Source organism: Octopus bimaculoides, chromosome 15 (assembly GCF_046866305.1).
Source record: "Octopus bimaculoides isolate indiv1 chromosome 15, ASM4686630v1, whole genome shotgun sequence".
NCBI lineage: Eukaryota > Metazoa > Mollusca > Cephalopoda > Octopoda > Octopodidae > Octopus > Octopus bimaculoides.
The window spans coordinates 31,672,604-31,695,560 of record NC_142942.1 but is presented as its reverse complement, the minus strand read 5'-3'; the positions used below and the strand labels follow the sequence as shown (position 1 = coordinate 31,695,560).

Genomic DNA, 22,957 nt, shown 5'->3' with positions numbered 1-22,957 from the left:
TTTGGCCATGCTAGAGCATCACCTAGAATGAATCAACACCAATACTTATTATTTATTTATTTTTGTAAAGTCTAGTTCTTATTTTGTCAATCTCTTTTGCCAAACCACTAAAGTTACAGGGATGTAAACACACTAACACCTGTTATTAAGCGGTGGTGGGAAACAAACATATACACAAAGACACACACACACATATATATAAATGACAAGCTTCTTTCAGTTTCCATTTACCAAAATCCATTCGCAAGGCTATAGTAGAAGACACTTGCACAAGGTGTCACACAGTGTGTCTGAACCTGGAACCATGTGGTTGAGAAGCAAACTTTTTACCACACAGCCACACCTCTAACATTCAAACTTATTCACAATTTATCCCTACACACACTATCTCAGTACTTTACATAATACACACACACACACAATTTTCTTGCATCTATTATACAAGTAACAAAAAGTTGGGGGAGATTGGCAGAGTATGTAGATTGTAGAAGTAGTAGCAGTGTTAGTGTTACAATACTGCCACCACTACTACTTAATCTACTATTTAATCACCATCATTTGATTCATCCTCACCACATCTGCTACATCCACCAGTATTCCCAATGCCTTTACTACTAACACCTCCTACTACTACTACCACCACCAAGCTACTGCTGCTACTGTCATTAACCAGCAGAACTACTACACCACAACCACCACTCCAACATTCAGGTTCTCAATGAGGTCAGTCAGTCAGCTTCACACCATCAACAACCAAACAAGTTAGAAACTCAATTACAACTAAATCTACATTGGTTTGTACTTAACTAATAACATCCATTGCATGATGATGATGATGATGATGATGGTGTTGATGAGGATGTATACTTAGCTATATATAACATCACTGAATAAACAGTAATGTTGTTGATAGTGATAATGATGATGATGATGTTTTTATACTTGGTTATTTATAACATTACTGAAAAGTGATAATGCTTATTTGGAAACTATACAGAAAAGTTGTTGGACACAGGACACACACACACAAATTAATCAATACAAGAAATTTTAATTAAAATTGCAGCTTTATTGAAGACAATAATTTCTAAATTTTGGAGCTGCTGCCATCACCGCCACCACCACCACCACTACAAAAAAAAATGCAAGGGACCCAGGATGAAGCAGTAATTAAAATATGGACAGCTGTAGTCCATAGTAAGTCTGGTGTTTAGCTGTACAGAGATAACTCTAGACATGTTTTGATGTTATTAGACCTTATCAGCAATATTTAGTCTAACCATTACTGCAAGATCTGAAAATGACAAGTGATATATACATATATAGGTTTTACAGCAATAAATAGCTTCTGGAATACTACCTGGGGAAAATACTGAGGGTCACCTGCTGCTTACAAATTTAGCAGTAAAGTATATGCTAACATAAATGATATAGTTGTTAGCCAAAAAAATTTTATTTGCTTTTATGTCCTTAGTAAAGTGAATCACCATTTTCTAAATGGTTATTTATGGTAATAATATAAAACAGGGGAGATAACCCTTCACTGATGAGGTCTAATAATAGTGAAACATATCTAGTTACCAGTAAATATCTAACTCACCTCATTTCCACTGGATTCCACATTCAATTTTGAGATTGTTTATTTGCCCCACCCTCTCTCTCTTTTAATCAGAATTAATTATTTAGCTGATGAGTGTTGTCATCACTTTCAGTGTAATTATAATTAAATTAATTAAAAGTTTTCCTCTTGCTACATCAACTATATTAGTGCCCAATTAACTATGAAGTTTACATGCAGAAAATTTGCTCACCACAGTCAAAAGCTTTGCTAATACTGAGGGCAACGACATTCATTTGTTTAATATCCAATTTCCCATGCTAGGATGAGTAAGGCAAAGACAAATTGAAATATTTTTTTTTACAGCTTTATGCCCTTTTTGTTGTTAATCCTCTCGTTTTACAAGCAAGGAACCTTTTATTCCATACACATTTGAAAGCATAGAACCACTGGATGACTGGTGACAGAGAATGGCAGCAAACTTCACATGCAAAACAAGGAATCCAAACATTAACACACACACACACACACACACAATGGACATCTGTACAGTTACTATACACTAATTCCACTCAGAAGGCGTCAAGACATTGATAGGCTCCATAAGAGACACTTACCCAAGGTGCCACACAGTGAGACTGAACCCAACATGTAGTTGGGAAGCAAGCTTCTTAAGTACACAGCCATGTCTTCTTTTGACAAATTTTTCCAAAGTGCCTTCCTTTTTAAATAAGGTAGTATGCATTGGATAATGTTATGCGATATATAAAAAGTTGTGATGGTCATGATTGGAACACTTTTGATCCCAGTTCTACTCAGCAACATACAAGACATAAATATTGAAGATATAGGGATAGGCATGGGTGTGTGGTCAAGAAGTTTGCTTCCCAACTATATGGTTTCAGGTTAAGTCTCACTACATGGTAGCCTGGGCAAGTGTGTTCTAGTATAACCCCAGGCCAACCAAAGTCTTGTAAGTGGATTTGGTTGATGGAAACTGAAAGAAACTCATCATGCGTGTGTGTGTGTGTCCCCTTGTCTTGATATCCCATTATAGCCAGAAATGAGTATCATTGTCATGCAAGCAATGTCATTTATTCCAATATTCTGTGAAAACATGTCAAGCCATGAAGAGATATTAGATTACTAGGAAACAGTTGAGGGTTAGTAACAGGAATGGCATTCAGCCATAGAAAATCTGCCTCAATAAACTCTGTACAACACATGCAAGAATGGAAAACAGATTTATGGTGATGTTGATGCTATTTCTTTCAATAAAACAAGAAAGGCACAGTTGTTGGAAATGGAGAAGTAATAAACTAAATGCTTCACAATATCATGCAAAAACAAAAACCTGACATTATTTAGCCTGCTATAAACAACAGCCAATTTCTTATTGACTCACACCCTACCAACTTAAATAGTGTGTGTGTGTGTGTGTGTGTGTGTGTGTGTGTGTGTGCGCACTATTTAAGATGGTGTAATTTAATAAGGAGATAGCTGCAGTTTATAATTAAGATGGAGTGATATATATATATATATATACATATATATGCGCATGTGTGTGTGTGTATATGTAGTATTTGAGATGGTGTGATTTAATAGAGTTAGCTACTGTTTATAGCAGGTCAAGTAATGTCAGGTTTTTGTTTTTGCTTAATATTGTGAAGTATTTAGTTTATATTGGATAACATACACCAAGATATCTGCAATGCTTAACAATCAAAGGATGGATGGTCACAGCTGGAGTGCTTTTGTTCATAATCTGCTTCATCAAGGTTGATCAGGGCCTAAACAACAACAACAATCACATCATATCTTTCAAAGAAATTATTACATCAGACAATAAATTAAACAACTAGTGTGTGTGTGTGACTGTATCAGATTCTAGACTGTTCTCCTGTATAATTTATCAATTCTAAACTTCCATTTTTCCATGTCTAACCAACTCAAATTTTAGCTCAAAAGCAAAACAAGTAAACTAGCAGAAGGATAATTAACAGACATATTCATTCTATAATTAAAAAGATTTGTATTCAGGCAATTATGACAAGAGCTGTACTGATACCCCTCCATATTTCTCTGTTTCCATATTTGGAATGCAGGCCACATTCATTTGTGACCTCTGCCTATCTATCTATCTATCTATCTCGCTCTCTCTCTCTCTATATATATATATACATACACACACATATATATATAGAGAGAGAGAGAGAGTGTGTGTGTGTGTATGTGTGTGTGTGCGCATAACTAAAACATACCATTCTATTATTGCATGTGTAATTAATAAAAGACTGGAGGATGTCTGGCAACCAATCTTATGTTAAATTACACACAAACTGTTTAATCAATATAAGAAAGGTGTCCTCCACCAAGGAAAAAGTAGAAACATTAGCTCAGTCCTCAGCCATGCAAGTATCCATCTTCGGAGTTGCAGAGTTAAGGTAGAGCAAACATTTTTACATGAGAAAGTCAAACACTAGAATGGATATTTCCAATGACATTTGCACTGCAATTTTACACACATACACACACACTTGTATGTAAAAGTGAAATAAACACACAAAGTCTTATTTATATGCATTTAGTTTCACTGAGAAACAAAGTCCTATACACACACACATATATCACCATCACCATCATCATTTAGCATCCATTTTCCATGCAGGCATGGGTTAGACAGTTTGATAGGATCTGACAGGTCAGAGAATTGTGTCAAGCTCCAAGGTCTGTTTTTGGCATGGTGTCTAACAAAATGTCCTTTCTAACACCAACCACTTTACATGATGTATTGTGTCCTTTTTCATATCTCCAGCATTAGTGAGGTTGCCAACTGGCTTACAAAACTAAATCCCTTGATTGAGAATGGTGTAGAATTGAGGGCGATGGCTTATGCCAGGTGTTAAGAGGCAAGAGTATATAATAGGGTAGGTACAGTTATCTTGCTTTAAAGGATATACATAACTACTGCAACTGAAAAAGAAGAGAAGATGAGGTGTCAAGATGTACCCTCAAGGTACAAGAGGGTGAATGTGAAGAGGATGGGAACAGAGGAACAAGTGAAAGGGATAGGGAGGGACAGAGCATCAGGTGGGTTCACAAGAGTGTGAGGAGAGCAACAAATGGTTAGAGTTAAAGAATATAAAGATATAGGGATGTAGTGAGTAGCAAACAAGAGGGGACATGGTCAATGGTGAAGGAAATAGGAGTGAGTCAGGGAGGAGGAGGAGGAGGCAATACAAAAAAGTAGGGAAGCAGCATTGTAATAATACTGCATAGACAACAAATAGGGAAATGATGTGTGCAGGGAGAGAGGTGGTGGAGGAGAGTTGCTCAGTGACAAGGTATGTAGAGAGATCAAAGGTATGCAGGAGTGAATATGGGGATAGAGAGTGACAAACAAGGGTGGATGATGAGAAGATGGGAGCTTCATCATCATCATCATCGTTTAACGTCCGCTTTCCATGCTAGCATGGGTTGGACGATTTGACTGAGGACTGGTGAAACCGGATGGCAACACCAGGCTCCAGTCTGATTTGGCAGAGTTTCTACAGCTGGATGCCCTTCCTAACGCCAACCACTCAGAGAGTGTAGTGGGTGCTTTTACGTGTCACCCGCACGAAAACGGCCACGCTCGAAATGGTGTCTTTTATGTGCCACCCGCACAAGCCAGTCCAGGGGCACTGGCAACGATCTCGCTCGAAAATCCTACAGGAGCCAGTCAGGCGGTACTGGCAACGGCCACGCTCAAAATGGTGCATCTCATGTGCCACCCGCACAAGAACCAGTCCAGGGGCACTGGCAACGATCTTACTTGGCTTGCCGGGTCTTCTCACGCACAGCCCATTTCCAAAGGTCTCGGTCCGTAGTCATCGCCTCGGTGAGGCCCAATGTACGAAGGTCTTGCCTCACCACCTCAGCCCAGGTCTTCCTGGGCCTACCTCTTCCACGGGTTCCCTCAACTGTTAGGGTGTGGCACTTTTTCACGCAGCTATCCTCCTCCATTCTCACCACATGTCCATACCAGCGCAATCGTCTCTCTTGCACGCCACAACTGATGCTTCTAATGTTCAGCTTTTCTCTCAAGATACTTACACTCTGACGGGTATTCACATTGACATTACACATCCAACGGAGCATACTGGCTTCATTCCTTGCGAGCTTACGTATGTCCTCAGCAGTTACAGCCCATGTTTCACTGCCATGTAGCATGGTTGTTCGTACGCATGCGTCATACAGTCTGCCTTTTACTCTGAGTGAGAGTCCCTTTGTCGCCAGCAGGGGTAAGAGCTCTCTAAACTTTGCCCAGGCTATTCTTATTCTAGCAGCTACACTTTCAGCGCACCCACCCCCACTACTAACTTGGTCGCCCAGATAGCGGAAGCTATCGACTACCTCTAGTTTTTCACCCTGGAATGAGATAGAAGTTGTTTCCTGTTTGTTTGCAGTCTTTATTGCACCTGAACATCTGCCACAAACAAAAACTAACTTGCTAGTTAACCTGCCTTTGATGTTGCTGCACCTCTTATGTGTCCATAGCTTGCACCGGGTACATCTTATAGAGTTACTACCTACTCCTTTTCTACATACTGAGCAGGGCCATCTACCTGAAGGGGTTTGTGTTTTATCTACCTTCCTACTTATTAGGATTTTGGTTTTAGCTAGGTTGACTCTAAGGCCCTTCAATTCTAGACCTTGCTTCCACACCTGAAACTTCTCCTCTAGTTCTGATAGTGACTCCGCAATTAGGGCAAGGTCATCAGCATAGAGGAGCTCCCAGGGGCAACCTGTCTTGAACTCCTCTGTGATTGCCTGGAGGACTATGGTAAATAATAGGGGGCTGAGGACGGAACCTTGGTGGACCCCTACCTCTACCCAGAATTCATTGCTGTACTCATTTCCAACCCTCACCTTACTGGCCGCATCTCTGTACATGGCTCGCACAGCTCTCACTAGCCATTCTTCTATCCCAAGTTTCCTCATTGACCACCAGATAAGGGATCGGGGGACCCTGTCAAAGGCTTTCTCCATGTCAACGAAAGCCAGGTACAGAGGTTTATCCTTGGCTAGGTATTTCTCTTGCAACTGTCTCACTAGAAATAAGGCATCAGTAGTGCTTTTACCTGGCACGAACCCAAACTGCATCTCATCTAAATTGATTCGCTCCCTAATTAGTTGGGCTATGACCCTCTCTGTAACTTTCATAACCTGATCTAACAGCTTGATGCCTCTGTAATTATTTGTATCTAAAGCGTCCCCTTTACCTTTGTAGCAGTTGACTATGATGCTGCTACACCAGTCATAGGGTATGACTCCTTCGTGTATCACCTGGTTCGTAATACGGGTGACTAGGCTATAGCCAACACTGCCAGATATTTTGAGCATCTCTGCAGTGATTCCTGATGGGCCGGGGGCTTTCCCGGTCTTCATACAGATATATGCTTTTAGGATCTCATTTTTGCCAGGGTGAATGGGTCTTCTTGAACACAGCAAATCATCTATGTCAGCCCTTTGTCATCTCTTCTGAGATGCTCAACATCCTGGGGTCAGTCTTCACTACTTTGTCCCACATCTTCCTGGGCAATTGATACCTCCGTATGCAACTTTCCTCATCCATACACATCACATTACCATACCACCACAGTTCTTTTCTCTTGCATACTACAGCTGATGCCTCAGCTTCTGTGACCTAAGTAGCAATGGAGGAGGATGCTTTGAAAGCATAGTTGCTAGAACAGAATAACCGGAGAAAGCTCAAAGAGCTATTACCTCTGGTGGTATAAAAGGCTTCTCTCTCAGAGTGAAAAACAGATAATGCTTACAAGGTAGTAAAACATGGACCGTGAATGGAGAGAATATATGAAGACTAGAAAGAAATAAAGCTAGCATGCTCTGCTGGATGTGCAATATCAGAATGCATATACAACAATGTGCAACTGAAATGAGAGAAAAACTGGACATAAAAAGTATCATGTATCTCTTTTACTCTTTTACTTGTTTCAGTCATTTGACTGTGGCCATGCTGGAGCACCGCTTTTGGTCGAGCAAATCGACCTCAGGACTTATTCTTTGTAAGCCTAGTACTTATTCTATTGGGCTCTTTTGCCAAACCTCTAAGTTACAGGGACGTAAACACACCAGCATCGGTTGTCAAGTGATGTTTGGGGGGACAAGCACAGACACACAAACATATATATATACGACGGTCTTCTTTCAGTTTCTGTCTACCAAATCCACTCACAAGGCTTTGGTCGGCCCGAGGCTATAGTAGAAGACACTTGCCCAAAGTGCCACGCAGTGGGACTGAACCCCGAACCATGTGGTTGGTAAGCAAGCTACTTACCACACAGCCACTCCTGCGCCTATCATTTATCTTTTATAGTTTAGTTGTTTCACTCATTAGACTGTGGCCATGCTGGAGCACCACCTTGAAGAATTTTAGTCAAATGAATCAACCTAAGTATTTATTTTTTTTGTAAATCTTGGTACTTATTCTATTGGTCCCTTTTGCTGAACCACTAAGTTACAGGGCTGTAAACACATCAACACCAGTTGTCAAGTGGTGGTGGGAGGCAAACACATACACAAAGACACACACACACACACATACAATAGGCTTCTTTCAGTTTCTATCTACCAAATCCACTCACAAGGATTTGGTTAGCCTGAGGCTATAGTAGAAGATACTTATCCAAGGTGCCATGTAGTGGGACTGAACCCGGGAACCATGTAGTTGGGAGCTTTCCATATATGGAAAGACGAAAAACATTAAAACGAACACAGTAAGAACAAAGTTTGATAAACATGGTATTAGTTTAAAACTTCAAGGGAGAAAGGGAGTCTTAACATTTTGGATGTTAGTCTTTCTTTAGAAAAGAAAGGATAAAGAGCATAGGGAGAATGAGAAAGAGAAATAGTGAGTGTATATAAAAAAAGACAACACAGAAAGGGAAGAGCAATAAACCAAGGGGAAGTTCCAACTTTGACCTCTACCTTGGAAACTCTACAGTGGATTACCATCCAAATTACACTGGATATCTTTTTACTGCTTACTGCATTCCATATATATACAAACACCCAAATACATCTGTACATACACATATATGGCAGGAGCAGTGTGTGCGTGCGTGTGTATGTGTGCGCGCACATGCATGTGTATCTGTGATTATGGTCACAGCTACAACTGCACCTAGATATATATATATATATATATATAGGCACAGCCGCAGCTGTGACCATAGGCACAGATGTGGCTGTGATAGATGAAGATATGGCTGTGTGGTTAAGAAACTTGCAACTCAACAATGAGGTCCTGGACTCAATCCCACTGCATGGCACTATGCAAGTGTCTATGACCCATGTTGTTCATTTCCAGTCTTTCATGGAAAATATTACCTGGCTTGGAAACAAGAAGGGCATCCAGTCATAGAAAATCTGCCTCAACAAATTCCATCAGACTCATGCAAGCATGGAAAAGTGGACATTAAATGATGATGATGACATCTGACTGTATGCATGTCTGATTGAGCAGTTAAGAAATTTTCTCCAGAATCACGTGACACTGGCTTTGACCCCCACCACATGGCATTTGGAGGTAAATGTCTTCTATCACAGTGTCAGGTCAACCAGAGATAGAAACTGTGGAAACTCATTTGACAAACTGTAATTTAAAAATCCAACCTTGTCATACACTGCATCATGTTGACTATATCTGAGGATTATGTTAAGAGTACACATCTGTGGAATACTCAGCCATTACTTAATTAAATAAGGAGGCAATCCTTACTGAAGGATCGCTGCAACAAGTGTATGAATCTGAGAGGGAAATATGATCCTCCTGTATTTCCTTTCACCCAAAGCCAGGAACTTTTCCACACCCACTTTTATATCTGTGTATGTCCATGAGAGTGTGGTTATACATCTGTGTATTAAGATATGGCTTTACTCTTTTACTTGTTTCAGTCATTTGACTGCGGCCATGCTTGAGCACCGCCTTTAGTTGAGCAAATCGACACCAGGACTTATTCTTTGTAAGCCTAGTACTTATTCTATCGGTCTCTTTTGCCAAACCGCTATGTTACTGGGACATAAACACACCAGCATCGGTTGTCAAGTGATGTTGGAGGGACAAACACAGACACACAAACATATACGCACATACATATATATACATATATACGACGGGCTTTTTTCAGTTTCCGTCTACCAAATCCACTCGTAAGGCTTTGGTTGGCCCAAGGCTATAGTAGAAGACACTTGCCCAAGGTGCCACGCAGTGGGAATGAACCTGGAACCATGTGGTTGGTAAGTAAGCTACTTACCATACAGCCACTCTTGCGCCTATTAAATCAAAACATTTCTTAAACAGGGACACATACACACACATATATATATATGTATATACACACACAAACACATATGCATATATATATATATATATATACACACATAAGTACAGTGATGCAAAAAGGAAAAATAGGACTCAAAATCTGAGTACATTTAGCAGAAGCAACAGAGTTTGATAAGTGCCAACACACGAAACTCTCAACTAAAGTCACACTTGCTTCTACTAAACACACTCACACACACATATATATATATATATATCAACTGTTTAAAATGCTGCAGTCAATATACTTTTATGGCCACTTCACCATTTTGCTGCCAACACCTTTCTATTAACAGAAGAGCTCTATTGAAATAATTATTTCCTGTCATTCACATGTTCCACCTCTCACTCCCTAACACACTATAACACTAAAGATCTGCTAGAAATGGCAGTGAATCCTACCTCAAATTACATCCCATGCATTCATTTTATGTCACGTTTTTTTTCTTTTCTTTTTGTCCAAGCTAGCAAGTGTTGGATGCCGACATCATGTTTGATCGAATAGTTTCATGCAAAGAAGCAGAATGTAAACAAACATTCACAGGCATATATGCATGTGCATGTGTGAACATGTGTGTGTGCATATGCATATACATTTTTTATCATCATCATCATCAACATTTACTGTCTGTTTTCCATGCTGACATGGATTGAATGACTTGACAGGAACTGGCAGGCCAGGAGTCACACCAGGTACAACAGTCTGTTTTAGCTTGGTTTCTATGACTGGTTGCCCTTCCCAACACCAACCATTTTAGTGTACTGGGTGCTTTTTACATGGCACTTTGGTTTTAGGATTTCTCTCTATCATCATCATTTAACATCCCCTTCCATGGTTTTAGGATTTCTCTCTATCATCATCATTTAACATCCCCTTCCATGCTGTCATGGGTTGGACGGTTTGACAGGAGCCGGCCAGGTAGAAGACTACAACAGGCTACTGTGTCTGTTTTGGCATATCTTTTACAACTGGATGCCTTTCCTAACACCACCCACCCACCCACCTAGCAGAATAGCTTTTTACATGGCACAAGCACAGGTGAGATCAGTTTTAGCATGATTTTTGCAGCTGGATGCCCTTCCAAATGACGATCACCTCATAGTGTGGACTGAATGCTTTTTATGTGGCACCAGCACTGGCAGGGTCACCAAGTAACTTACAAGACAAGGAATTTTTGAGAGGGAAGAAGGCATTGGAGGAAGTGATCTTGTGTCAGATGACAAAAGGTTAGAGTGTGACAGAGAGACAGAAACAGGTGTCTTACTATAGAGGAGGTACATGGTTACCTGGCCAGAGAGAGAGAGGTAGAGAGAAAGAGAGGGGGAGGGAGAGCAACAGAGGTAGTATTAATCTCCAAAGTAAAATAATCACCACTTAAAAGTGGATGTTGTGTTAGAATACTGCAATATTTACCAAAAGAGAAAACTCTCATATGTGAGTAGATTTGGTAGACAGAAACTAAAAGAAGCCCATCATATATATATATATATATATATATATATATATGTATGTATGTATGCATATGCGTATACTTGTGTGTACTCGTGTCTAGATATGTGATAGTTGCAAATGAGCATCATCATCATACAAGTGTGGCTGTTTGTTTCCAGTTTTCTGTGAAAACATATCTGGCTATGAGAAAAATATTACCTTGTCTGGAAATTGTTATGGGCTAGTGACAAGAAAAGTATCTAGCCATAGAAAATATCCTTCAAGAAATCCATTTTAACCCATAGAAACATGGAAAGTTATGATGAATGAATGAAACACAAACACACACAACAAGGGCTTCCATAGTTTCCATTTACCAATTCCATTTACTAGCTACAATAAAAGACATTCGTCCAAGGTGCCAGAGTGAGATGGAATTTGAAACCACAAGGTTTGGAAGTGACCTCCCTATCCACACAACTACACTTGCACCTATTTAATCTTCAAAAATGTAGTCCTAGATACACTATGACAATATAAAATACAGGCTGACCTCCCTCAACTGGAATCTGTTTTTGATTATATGCCTGCTGAATCAAGCTGACTGTTGCTCAGCAATGAAGAGTACATTAGACAATGTAGTCCTAGGTACACTATGTCTAAATAGAAAATACAGGATGGTCATGGGTGGAGCACTTTTTCTTAAAGAGCTACTGAATCAGTGCTGACCCGGAAAGGTGGGATACATAAACAACAACAAAACAAACAAAACCAAACATTCAACATAAATAAACAAGGCTGACAAACAATAAAAAATATCACCGGGAAATGGCATGAATATCACAACTTCACCTCCAACTCCATAGCCTGTACTAAATTAAAGAAATCAGTTCAGCCATTGATAAAAATTCAACGCAAAAAGCCAACCTATTGATTTTCTATCATATAAACACATATGCACACATGCTCAAAATGTTGTTTAGTACCAAGAAACCAGAGACAATGATAAGAGCTTCCAGCTGTGACCACCCAGTTGTTTCCTTTGTTGATATGTAGGACTCAGCTTCTACATTTAACCTTAGCTCCACCCCACCACATTAGTCTTTAGGTGGTGTCATTAGAAGTGATGTGTACTACCCTTCCACTAACTGACACAATGAGATACTCTCTACATCGTTGCACAAACTGTAAGTATTAGCAGCCAGAGATCCTAAAACCAAGGTGCCATGTAAAAAGAATTGGTGTGGGTGCTGGTGCCATGTAAAAAGCACCCATTACACTCTGTAAAGTGGTTGGTGTTAGGAAGAGCATCTAGCCATAGAAACCAAGCCAAAACAGATTATGGAACCTGGTGCAGCCCCTGACCTTGCCAGTTCCAGTCAAGCTGTCCAACCCATGCCTGCATGGAAAACAGACATTAAATGAAAATGATGATGAAATCTCCCCCAAATGACATTCTACAATCTTATCAAAACATACTGGACAATGCAGTCCTAGATACACTATGTTTATGAAAATGTTGGGATGGTCTTGATTGGAATGGTAAGAATCACAGCTGAGCAATTAGAGCCAACTTTGAGTGGAACTGTTACAACAACCACAACATGAAAACAAAACAGTAGCTAATGTGTCCTTCCTCCTTTGAAGCAATAGGCATGTGCACATGTGTATTTATGTACCTTTTATCCTTGTTTCAGTCATTAAACTTTTAGTCAAACAAACTGACCCCAGTACATATTTTTGTAAAGCCTAGTACTTATTCTATTGGTCTCTTTTGCTGAACTGCTAAGTTATAGGGGACATAAAACAACTAACACCGGTTGTCAAGCAATGGTGGGGTGGGGGAAACACTGACACAAAGACATACATATAAATATACATAATATATATATATATATATATAATGATGAGCTTCTTTCAGATTCCATCTACCACATCCACTTATAAGGTTTTGGTCGGCTTGAGGCTGTAGTAAAAGACACCTGCCCAAGGTGCCACACAGTGGGATTTGGACAGGTCCTCCCTAACACAACATCCCTCCACTTGTGTTACTTTGACATCTCTGTGCAATTCAACATCCTGAGATCAGCTTTCACCTCTTTTGTCCATGTTTTCTTTAGCCTTCCTTTTCCACAGGAATCTCCTGGTACTTCTTTACTCAACAGCTATCATCCACATATACCATATAGGCACAGGCACGGTTGTGTGGCAAGAAACTTGCTTCCCAACCACATGGTTCTGGGTTCAAACCCACTGCACAGCACCTTGGGCAAGTGTCTTCTACTATAGCCTCGGGTCAACCAAAGCCTTGTGAGTGGATTTGGCAGACAGAAACTGTAAGAAGCCCATTGAATATATGTGTGTGTGTGTCTTTGTGTTTGTCTCCCACCACTGCTTGACAACTAGTGTCGGTGTGTCTATGTCCCCATAACTAAGCGATTTGGCAAAAAAAAAAAAAAGACTGATAGATTAAGAAACAGGCTTAACAAAAAAAAAATTAGTACTGGGGTCAATTTATTCGGCTAAAAATTCTTCAAGACAATGCCCAGCATGGCCGCAGCCTAGTGACTGAAACATGTAAAAAGAGTCACATATCCATTCCAATGCAGTTGTCATTCTTGCACACAACACTTGATTCCTCTTATACTCAGTTTTTTTTTAAATCTCTCAGTTCACTTGTACCTCTTCAAACAATACATATCCACACATTCAATAGAATGTGCTCACTTCATTTCTTTATAATCTTTACATATCCCCAGCATTCGAAGCCCACATCTTACTACCCAATAACATTGTACAATCTACCTTTTGCTCAGAGAGTGAATCCCCTTGTTGGCAGACGTTCTATTCTACTTCTGATCACTACTTAACCCTACCCAACTATTGGTTAGGTCACCTCAATAACAGAAGCTATCAACTACTTCTATGGAACCTTCAGCAAGGAATTTATTTTACCGGTATTCCAAGAGCTAACTGCTCTTGTACATCTACCAGGGCTTATAGTATCCACTTCTCTCCTAGTCATGATAGCATCACTATGGCTTATGGAGACTGCCTTCTTTATGAGACTTCCAACCAGCCTATGATACCTTGAAATTGCAATGCATATGTATATATGTAAGAAGCACAAAGGCTAGAAAGAAGGAGAGTAGATGGTCAAGATCACTGTATAAGGGAGGGAGAGAAAAAGAAAGATGCAAAAAAAGAATGAAAAAGGGGTTCCAGATTGATTGGAACTGAGAGCACACACAAAAATACAAAGAGGAAATCCACCCATACATGGTTAAGAAGCTGCTACCTAAGTAGGGTGAGAAGATCCCCTAAATCCAACTGACCTCCACTTCCTATACTGCATACTGTACTAAAAGGTGACAAGAAGCATCTCCCATCCTTGGTTCATGCTGTAATAAAATCGCTGTTGTTCCAGCCAAAGTTCTATAATTTCTGTTTTAGTATATGCATGATTGTGTGGTTAAGAATTGCTTCCCAACTATATGGTGTTGGGTTCAGTCCCACTGCATAACATCTTAGGCACATGTTTTCTCTTGTAGTCTCTCACTGGCATACATGTGAGCAGATTTCGTTGATGAAAATGGAAAAAAGCTTATTGTATATGTATATTCGTGTGTATATGTGTGCATGCACTTAAGTTCCCATGTCTTGACTTCATCTGATAATTGTAAATGAGCACCACTGTCATACAAGTAGTGCTGTTTGTTTTCAATCTTCTATGGAAACAAGTTCACCTATGGGGAAATATTACTTTGCTTGGAAACAGGAAGGGCATTTGGCTGTAGAAAATTTGTCTCAACAAATTCCATTTAACCCAAGCAAGCATGGAAAAGTGGACATTAAATGATGATGACTATCAATCACCAGTGTCTCCATCAGAACTTGGTGCTTCACATTGTGTCTTATACAGTTTTGATTTGAAAACATTCCCTTTCTTTTGTGTTTTTTATTTCATTTATTCATTTTAGAGTGTAAGCATCCTTAGAGAAAAGTTGGGCATAAGAAGCATCAGATGTGGTGTGCAAGAGAGAGGACTGTGCTGATACGGTCATGTGATGCATATAGATGAGGACAACTGTATGAAGAGGTCCTGGGTCTACCCAGGAAAACATGGGACAAGGTGGTGAGGCACAATCATCAAATGTTGGGTCTCACAGAGGAAATGACAAGTGACTAAGACCTTTAGCAATACGCCATGCTTGAGAAGACCTGTCAAGCCAAGTAAGATCATAGTCTTGACCGATGCCAGTGTCACGTAACTGGCCCGTTAAAAGCACCCTTCAAATGTTGGGTGATATGCTGTGCTTGTGAAAACCTGTTGAGCTGAGTGGAATCATAGTCATGACCAATGCCAGTGCCATCTGACTGGCACCCGTGCTGGTGGCACATAAAAAGCACTGTTTGAGCGTTGGACTTCATGGAGGCAATGACAGGTGACCAAGACTTTTAGTGATATACTGTGCTTGTGTAGACCTGTCAAGCCAAGTGAGATCATAACCGTGGCTGATGCCAGTATCAGGTCAATGACACCCATGCTGGTGGCATGTAAAAACACCCACTACACTCTCGGAATGATTGGTGTTAGGAAGGGCATCCAGCTGTAGAAACTTTGCCAAATCAGATCAGAACCTGGTGCAGCTCCCCAGCTTTCAGTCAAACTGTCCAACCCATGACAACATGGAAAACGAACATTAAATGACCATGATGATGATGATTTTATCATCAGCATCATTTAATGTTTATTCCATTCTGGCATGAGTCAGATGGTTCGGCAGTTTCTAATGGATCTAAGGACTGCATCATGCTTCAGTGTCTACTGTGGCATGGCTTCTATGGTTGGATGCTCTTCCTAGTGCCAACTACTTTACAGAGTATGTACTAGATATTTTTATCATGCCACCAGCACAATCAAGGTTGCCATGTAGCTTGCAATACTCCAAACCCAGAAGAGATGTTGTTATACTAAGAGATAAGTGGGCTAATACATGAGAAAAGGGACCAGAATGGGTTTCTTGCAGTAGAATAGCAACATGACAATTCATATTTTAGAAGAGAAGATAGAAGTGATGAGGTGGAGTAAGAAAAAAATAAAAATAGTAGTGGAAAGATATCTCGATGACTCCTCAATGTATACAGTAGGTAGAAGTGAATGCGGAACTGAAAAACAATATATGTCCTGTGATTCTTTTTGGTTTGTCACCACAGCAAAACTACTATAAAAATTTTCAAGTGTCAAGGCACGAATGTCTGTCACTTTCCTACTGTTAATTTTTTGCTTTCAGTTTTTAGAATTTTGTTTAGTGTGTGTTACCACCTCTGTGGAAGCATCTTCTTACTACCATCACAGTGGATGCCATGCTTAGTCTTTTTTCTCATTCAAATGGGAGAAAAAAACCGTCCCTCAACTCTATATATGTAAATCACTTCACATGAACAGAGCAGGGAAAAAACACAAAATTTATAAAGTAACCCAATATCTTTTCTTAAACACAGACCCACCATTGGTAACATTAAATAATCACTTCAAATTTTGGCACAAGGCCAGCAAGATTGACCCCAGTGTTCAACTGGTACTTATTTTATCAACTCCGAAAGAATGAAAGGCAAAGTCGACCGCAGCAGAATTTGAACTCAGAACGTAAAGACAGATGAAATGCCACTAAGCATTTAGCCTGGCATGCTAACAATTCTGCCTTGAGTAACACTAAACAATAATAAAGGATTCTGTTTTAAGTACACAACCAACAATTTTGAGGAAAGAGGGTTAGTTGATTATATCAACTCCAGTACTTGATTGGTACTTAATTTTATCAACTCAGAATGGATAAAAGGCCATGCTGACTTGGGTAGGACTTAATCTAAGATAGTAAAGACAAGATATATTTCCTAATGATCTACCAATGTACTGTAATGAAAATAACACAAACACAAGGCACAAATTAGGAGGTGGTGAAGTTGACTAAACTTCATAATACAGTTAATGACACAGTGGAGCTTCTATGTGGTTGAAGTTCCTGTCAACTTGGTTTTTACAAAATACATGCATTGTATTTGATTCCATAACTGCCATCTCTAAAGAGTGCATGGTTACATAACTAGGTTGTTATCTATCACTCCATTCAACTCCTACTGTGAAATCAATAGGTAAGATCAGCCGCAAAGGATATATAATACTGTCCACTTTGATATATATATATATACAATCAATTTAGATGAGATGCAGTTTGGGTTCGTGCCAGGTAAAAGCACTACTGATGCCTTATTTCTAGTGAGACAGTTGCAGGAGAAATACCTAGCTAAGGATAAACCTCTGTACCTGGCTTTCGTTGACATGGAGAAAGCCTTTGACAGGGTCCCCCGATCCCTTATCTGGTGGTCAATGAGGAAACTTGGGATAGAAGAATGGTTAGTGAGAGCTGTGCGAGCCATGTACAGAGATGCTGCCAGTAAGGTGAGGGTTGGAAATGAGTACAGCAATGAATTCCGGGTAGAGGTAGGGGTCCACCAAGGTTCCGTCCTCAGCCCCCTCTTATTTATCATAGTCCTCCAGGCGATCAGAGAGGAGTTCAAGACAGGTTGCCCCTGGGAGCTCCTCTATGCTGATGACCTTGCCCTAATTGCGGAGTCACTATCAGAACTAGAGGAGAAGTTTCAGGTGTGGAAGCAAGGTCTAGAACTGAAGGGCCTTAGAGTCAACCCAGCTAAAACCAAAATCCTAATAAGTAGGAAGGTAGATAAAACACAAACCCCTTCAGGTAGATGGCCCTGCTCAGTATGTAGAAAAGGAGTAGGTAGTAACTCTATAAGATGTACCTGGTGCAAGCTATGGACACATAAGAGGTGCAGCAACATCAAAGGCAGGTTAACTAGCAAGTTAGTTTTTGTTTGTGGCAGATGTTCAGGTGCAATAAAGACTGTAAACAAACAGGAAACAACTTCTATCTCATTCCAGGGTGAAAAACTAGAGGTAGTCGATAGCTTCCGCTATCTGGGCGACCAAGTTAGTAGTGGGGGTGGGTGCGCTGAAAGTGTAGCTGCTAGAATAAGAATAGCCTGGGCAAAGTTTAGAGAGCTCTTACCCCTGCTGGCGACAAAGGGACTCTCACTCAGAGTAAAAGGCAGACTGTATGACGCATGCGTACGAACAGCCATGCTACATGGCAGTGAAACATGGGCTGTAACTGCTGAGGACATACGTAAGCTCGCAAGGAATGAAGCCAGTATGCTCCATTGGATGTGTAATGTCAATGTGAATACCCGTCAGAGTGTAAGTATCTTGAGAGAAAAGCTGAACATTAGAAGCATCAGTTGTGGCGTGCAAGAGAGACGATTGCGCTGGTATGGACATGTGGTGAGAATGGATGAGGATAGCTGCGTGAAAAAGTGCCACACCCTAACAGTTGAGGGAACCCGTGGAAGAGGTAGGCCCAGGAAGACCTGGGCTGAGGTGGTGAGGCAAGACCTTCGTACATTGGGCCTCACCGAGGCGATGACTACTGACCGAGACCTTTGGAAATGTGCTGTGCGTGAGAAGACCCGGCAAGCCAAGTAAGATCGTTGCCAGTGCCCCTGGACTGGTTCTTGTGCGGGTGGCACATGAGATGCACCATTTTGAGCGTGGCCGTTGCCAGTACCGCCTGACTGGCTCCCGTAGGATTTTCGAGCGAGATCGTTGCCAGTGCCCCTGGACTGGCTTGTGCAGGTGGCACATAAAAGACACCATTTCGAGCGTGGCCGTTTTCGTGCGAGTGACACGTAAAAGCACCCACTACACTCTCTGAGTGGTTGGCGTTAGGAAGGGCATCCAGCTGTAGAAACTCTGCCAAATTAGACTGGAGCCTGGTGTTGCCATCCGGTTTCACCAGTCCGCAGTCAAATCGTCCAACCCATGCTAGCATGGAAAGCGGACGTTAAACGATGATGATGATGATGATATATACACACACATATCTATATACATATACATATTTGTGTGAAAGAGATAAACTAAAAGGAGAAAAAAATGTGGAAGTAAAACGGAGAGAAAAGAAAATGGAGCAAAGTGTTAGAAATCGGAAGAAGAAAAAAGACAAACAAAGTTGGAATTGAACATCTGAATAAAATGTAAAAAGGAAAAAAATGACAAAACTTAGAGAAAAAGACAGCAAAAACAGAAGGCTTTCTGTAACAGAAGTTAATGTACCAAAGTTTGTTCTCAATGTGAACAATAAACTATTTTCTCACAAATATTCACTCCCTGATGCTGCTCAGCTGTACGGCAATTTGAGATACTTTAAACTTGACAAATGTTAAAGGAATACACAGACATGTGTGTATACACACACACAGAGGCTAGTGGAGATGGCAAACTTGGCTTGTTATCAAATAGGTGTGGCCTAGTCGCAAATAATGATTATTTGAAAGAATGTTCACCATTTTTCTTTCATTAACTAGACACATATATACGTAAAAACATACACACACACATACATATACCAGTAGAGAAACTGAGACTTAAGATCTACGAAAAAAGACAATATATTTATTTGTCAGTGTACAGATAATTAATAAGAGAGGATAATTTGCATGCATATAGACAATTAGCAACAAAAAATAATTCTGTTTGATAAGGGCTCAGTGAGGTTATACAACACCGTCACCTCTCCGAACTTAACTCATCAGAATTCTGCAAAGTTTTGTATCCATTATTACTCGACAACGATACCGCCCCGCGCGCGCGATGCCAGGCAAATCAAGGATGGAACTAATGTGACTGATCATCTGCTAGAAATAATAGCCAATTCTACTTCCAGCCACATCATACTGTCTTGGAAAATAATAAAGCTATCTTAGGTTTAAACTAAGCGATGCCTGAGGATTTCTATTGAGTTTGGAATATTTAGGCTCCTTCTCTGCAACTTCCACAATATAAGGAAATTTAAATGGTTCCTACATGGAACAAAAACAAAATTTCATATTCAGCTGATAAATTAACTCCAGCACAACAATTATTGCATCAATAAGTAAACAGATGCGCAGACACACCATTTGTTGTTCGTTTAACCCAAGTCAGCGATGATAGAAAATTAAAGATATAGTACATCTCCTGCAATAGATCCAATATGGCCATCATTTTTTAAGATGATAGGCTGTGATTTAAAGGAAATTTAGTTGCTATTTTCAGCTGGGCAAGTGACTGCGTAGAGACCCAAATCTTTCTTGACTGGAGCAGGTGACATTTACACTCATAACATATACTGTCATTCCTTCCTCTGCACAATGTAAGGTAGCTGGGAGTTAAACCCATCACTGCAGGACTCCGATACAAACTAATAAGCGTGCACGGGTCAAAGAGGAAATGGCTATACTGGAACGTGGAAAGAACGTAGAAGAATGAAGATGGAGTAACAGCAGTCTATATACATATATATAGACACAGAGACAAATAAGTAAAATGATTGATGAATCAGAATTGACAGATGTAATGAAGGTGGACGAGAAACAGACAAACTTCAGACGGGTAGGATAGATACACAAAGATATAGAAGAGAAACAGGCCATAGATAGACGGGAAGATGATGAAACAAGCTAGATAGAGATGCAGTGAGACTATTCTCAATTCAGCCCAGATTAATCAAAGATGTTCCAGCCGTGACCATGCCGCCTATTTTCTTTAGCCAGTGTATGAAAGCCACATACACAGTCCAAAGTATCCTTCCTTTTGTAAAAGACTTGTTTAATGCACATTTACATATTCTTTGAAGACGATCGAGCTACTGCATAGAGACTCCCTCTTTGGTTTGAAATGGAAGTTTATAAACTGCTTTTTCGAGTACCACCCAATAAATTTTGTCCCTCATCCTTCCGAGATCGATAAAATAACTGAAGTACTTAGGGTCAATTGAACCGAACCCGATTCCCCGCACCAAATCATGACTTTGTGCCCTTGTTGCAAAACTAGGTTTATCAGAACATGTAGTATATAACATACATACATGTTCGTGTGTGTATACAGACATGCATGCATAACGGTTGTATATTTTGGGTGTATAACGTGAGTGCCGCACACCCACTTAAAAATGGTAAATAATTTTGATCTTGAAGTTATCATGACATAATGTGGTCAGAAATTATTTTCAAATCTAATAATACAGTTAGAAACAGATTGTAGGGTTTAAGTCGTGGTGTATATTTATGTAACAGTGGAAGCTTCAGACCGTGTTGAGTACGAAAGAACATGACAATGGGAACTTAGAGTAACGACAGAGAAGGATGAACAAATAAACACTAAATAAATCAATTTTGGAACGGGAACGTGTCAGTAACCGAAGATATTACAGATAATTAGGATGTGAACAACGGCGACATTGTTTGAAGTCAGGTCTCGGCGGGAAATGAAAGTGATTCTAAAAGTTTTACGTAAAAAGTGATGGAATTTTAGGTTAAAAGATAAGAGAAGGGAGGGAATGACATAAGAATGTGTAATATTCAGCTTCATCTGTTGTGTATGCCTATGTGTCGATACACACGTGTGTATATAAACGTTCGCGCGTGGATATGTGCGCGTGTACGAGAGCCATTACAGCCAGGACCATACCGTTGCACAGGCAATGCGTGTATTATATATGTGTGTGTGGGTGTATGTAGACGTATATAAATATATGGAAAGACGATAATAAAAATATTTTTTTACCGATCTTTGAAGTTCTCCAAGCCACACTGATGCATTCTCCTTGCCACTAACGTCTGGATTGTTGTACAAAGCTTGAAGTGCCTGGTGCACCGTCTCTAAAGGCGGCGGGGACTCCATCCTTTGACTGATTGATGTATTATTGTAATAATTATTGTTGTTGTTATTATTTCCCTCTGTCTAACGTCGGCCGTCTCACCCAAAACACTAAGGTTCCTCAACGAGAAACCGGAAGTCCACTGCCATAAACCGATCAACGTTGCTAACACCCAACTGTCGTAAACAGGTTCTCACTAATTTTTATTAATCTTTAGTCTTTAGTCTCCTGTAATAACTCCGTTTCCTTCTCTCCTGGAATACTTTTTTGGAATATTAACCCAATCCCCCCCACTGTTTGTAGTTTTGCATATTATTTTATCAGTCCTCGGAACGATGGATGAAAGGTAAAGTTAATCCCAGCGGAATTTGAACTCAGAACATAAGTGATGGTACTTCACTGTATTAATTCAACCATAAGACAGATTTTAATTATTTACTTTTCTGTTCACTGATAACAACAATCGCTTTCATAAGACAGTGTGGCCTTCTAAAATCAACAAAAAGTCCCTTTTTTCTACATATTTAGTCAAATCATTTTTTTAAATAATAAAATATAATTATGCTCCAATTTATCCATGTTAGGTAGTGGGGGAGTTCTCTAATTAACTATTGTTAATAGCAGGAAGTGATTTATTAAGCATGGACACTTTTAATCTCTCTTTCTCCTTGAAGATATATATATACATATATATATATATGTCTTCTACTATAGCCTCGGGCCGACCAAAGCCTTGTGAGTGGATTTGGTAGACGGAAACTGAAAGAAGCCCGACGTATATATATGTATATGTTTGTGTG

General features: G+C 40.0%; 1 protein-coding gene across 1 annotated transcript in view; it reads right to left on the bottom strand.

The window, feature by feature from the left end:
* LOC106869380 (transportin-3) overlaps positions 1-22,884 on the bottom strand; it is a 73,726-nt gene extending 50,842 nt beyond the window's left edge. The window contains exon 1 of the mRNA XM_014915102.3: positions 22,064-22,884. Coding sequence (XP_014770588.1) covers positions 22,064-22,180 — 117 coding nt within the window. The 5' untranslated portion in view covers positions 22,181-22,884. The remainder of the gene's footprint in view (positions 1-22,063) is intronic.
* Between the last annotated feature and the right edge of the window lie 73 nt (positions 22,885-22,957).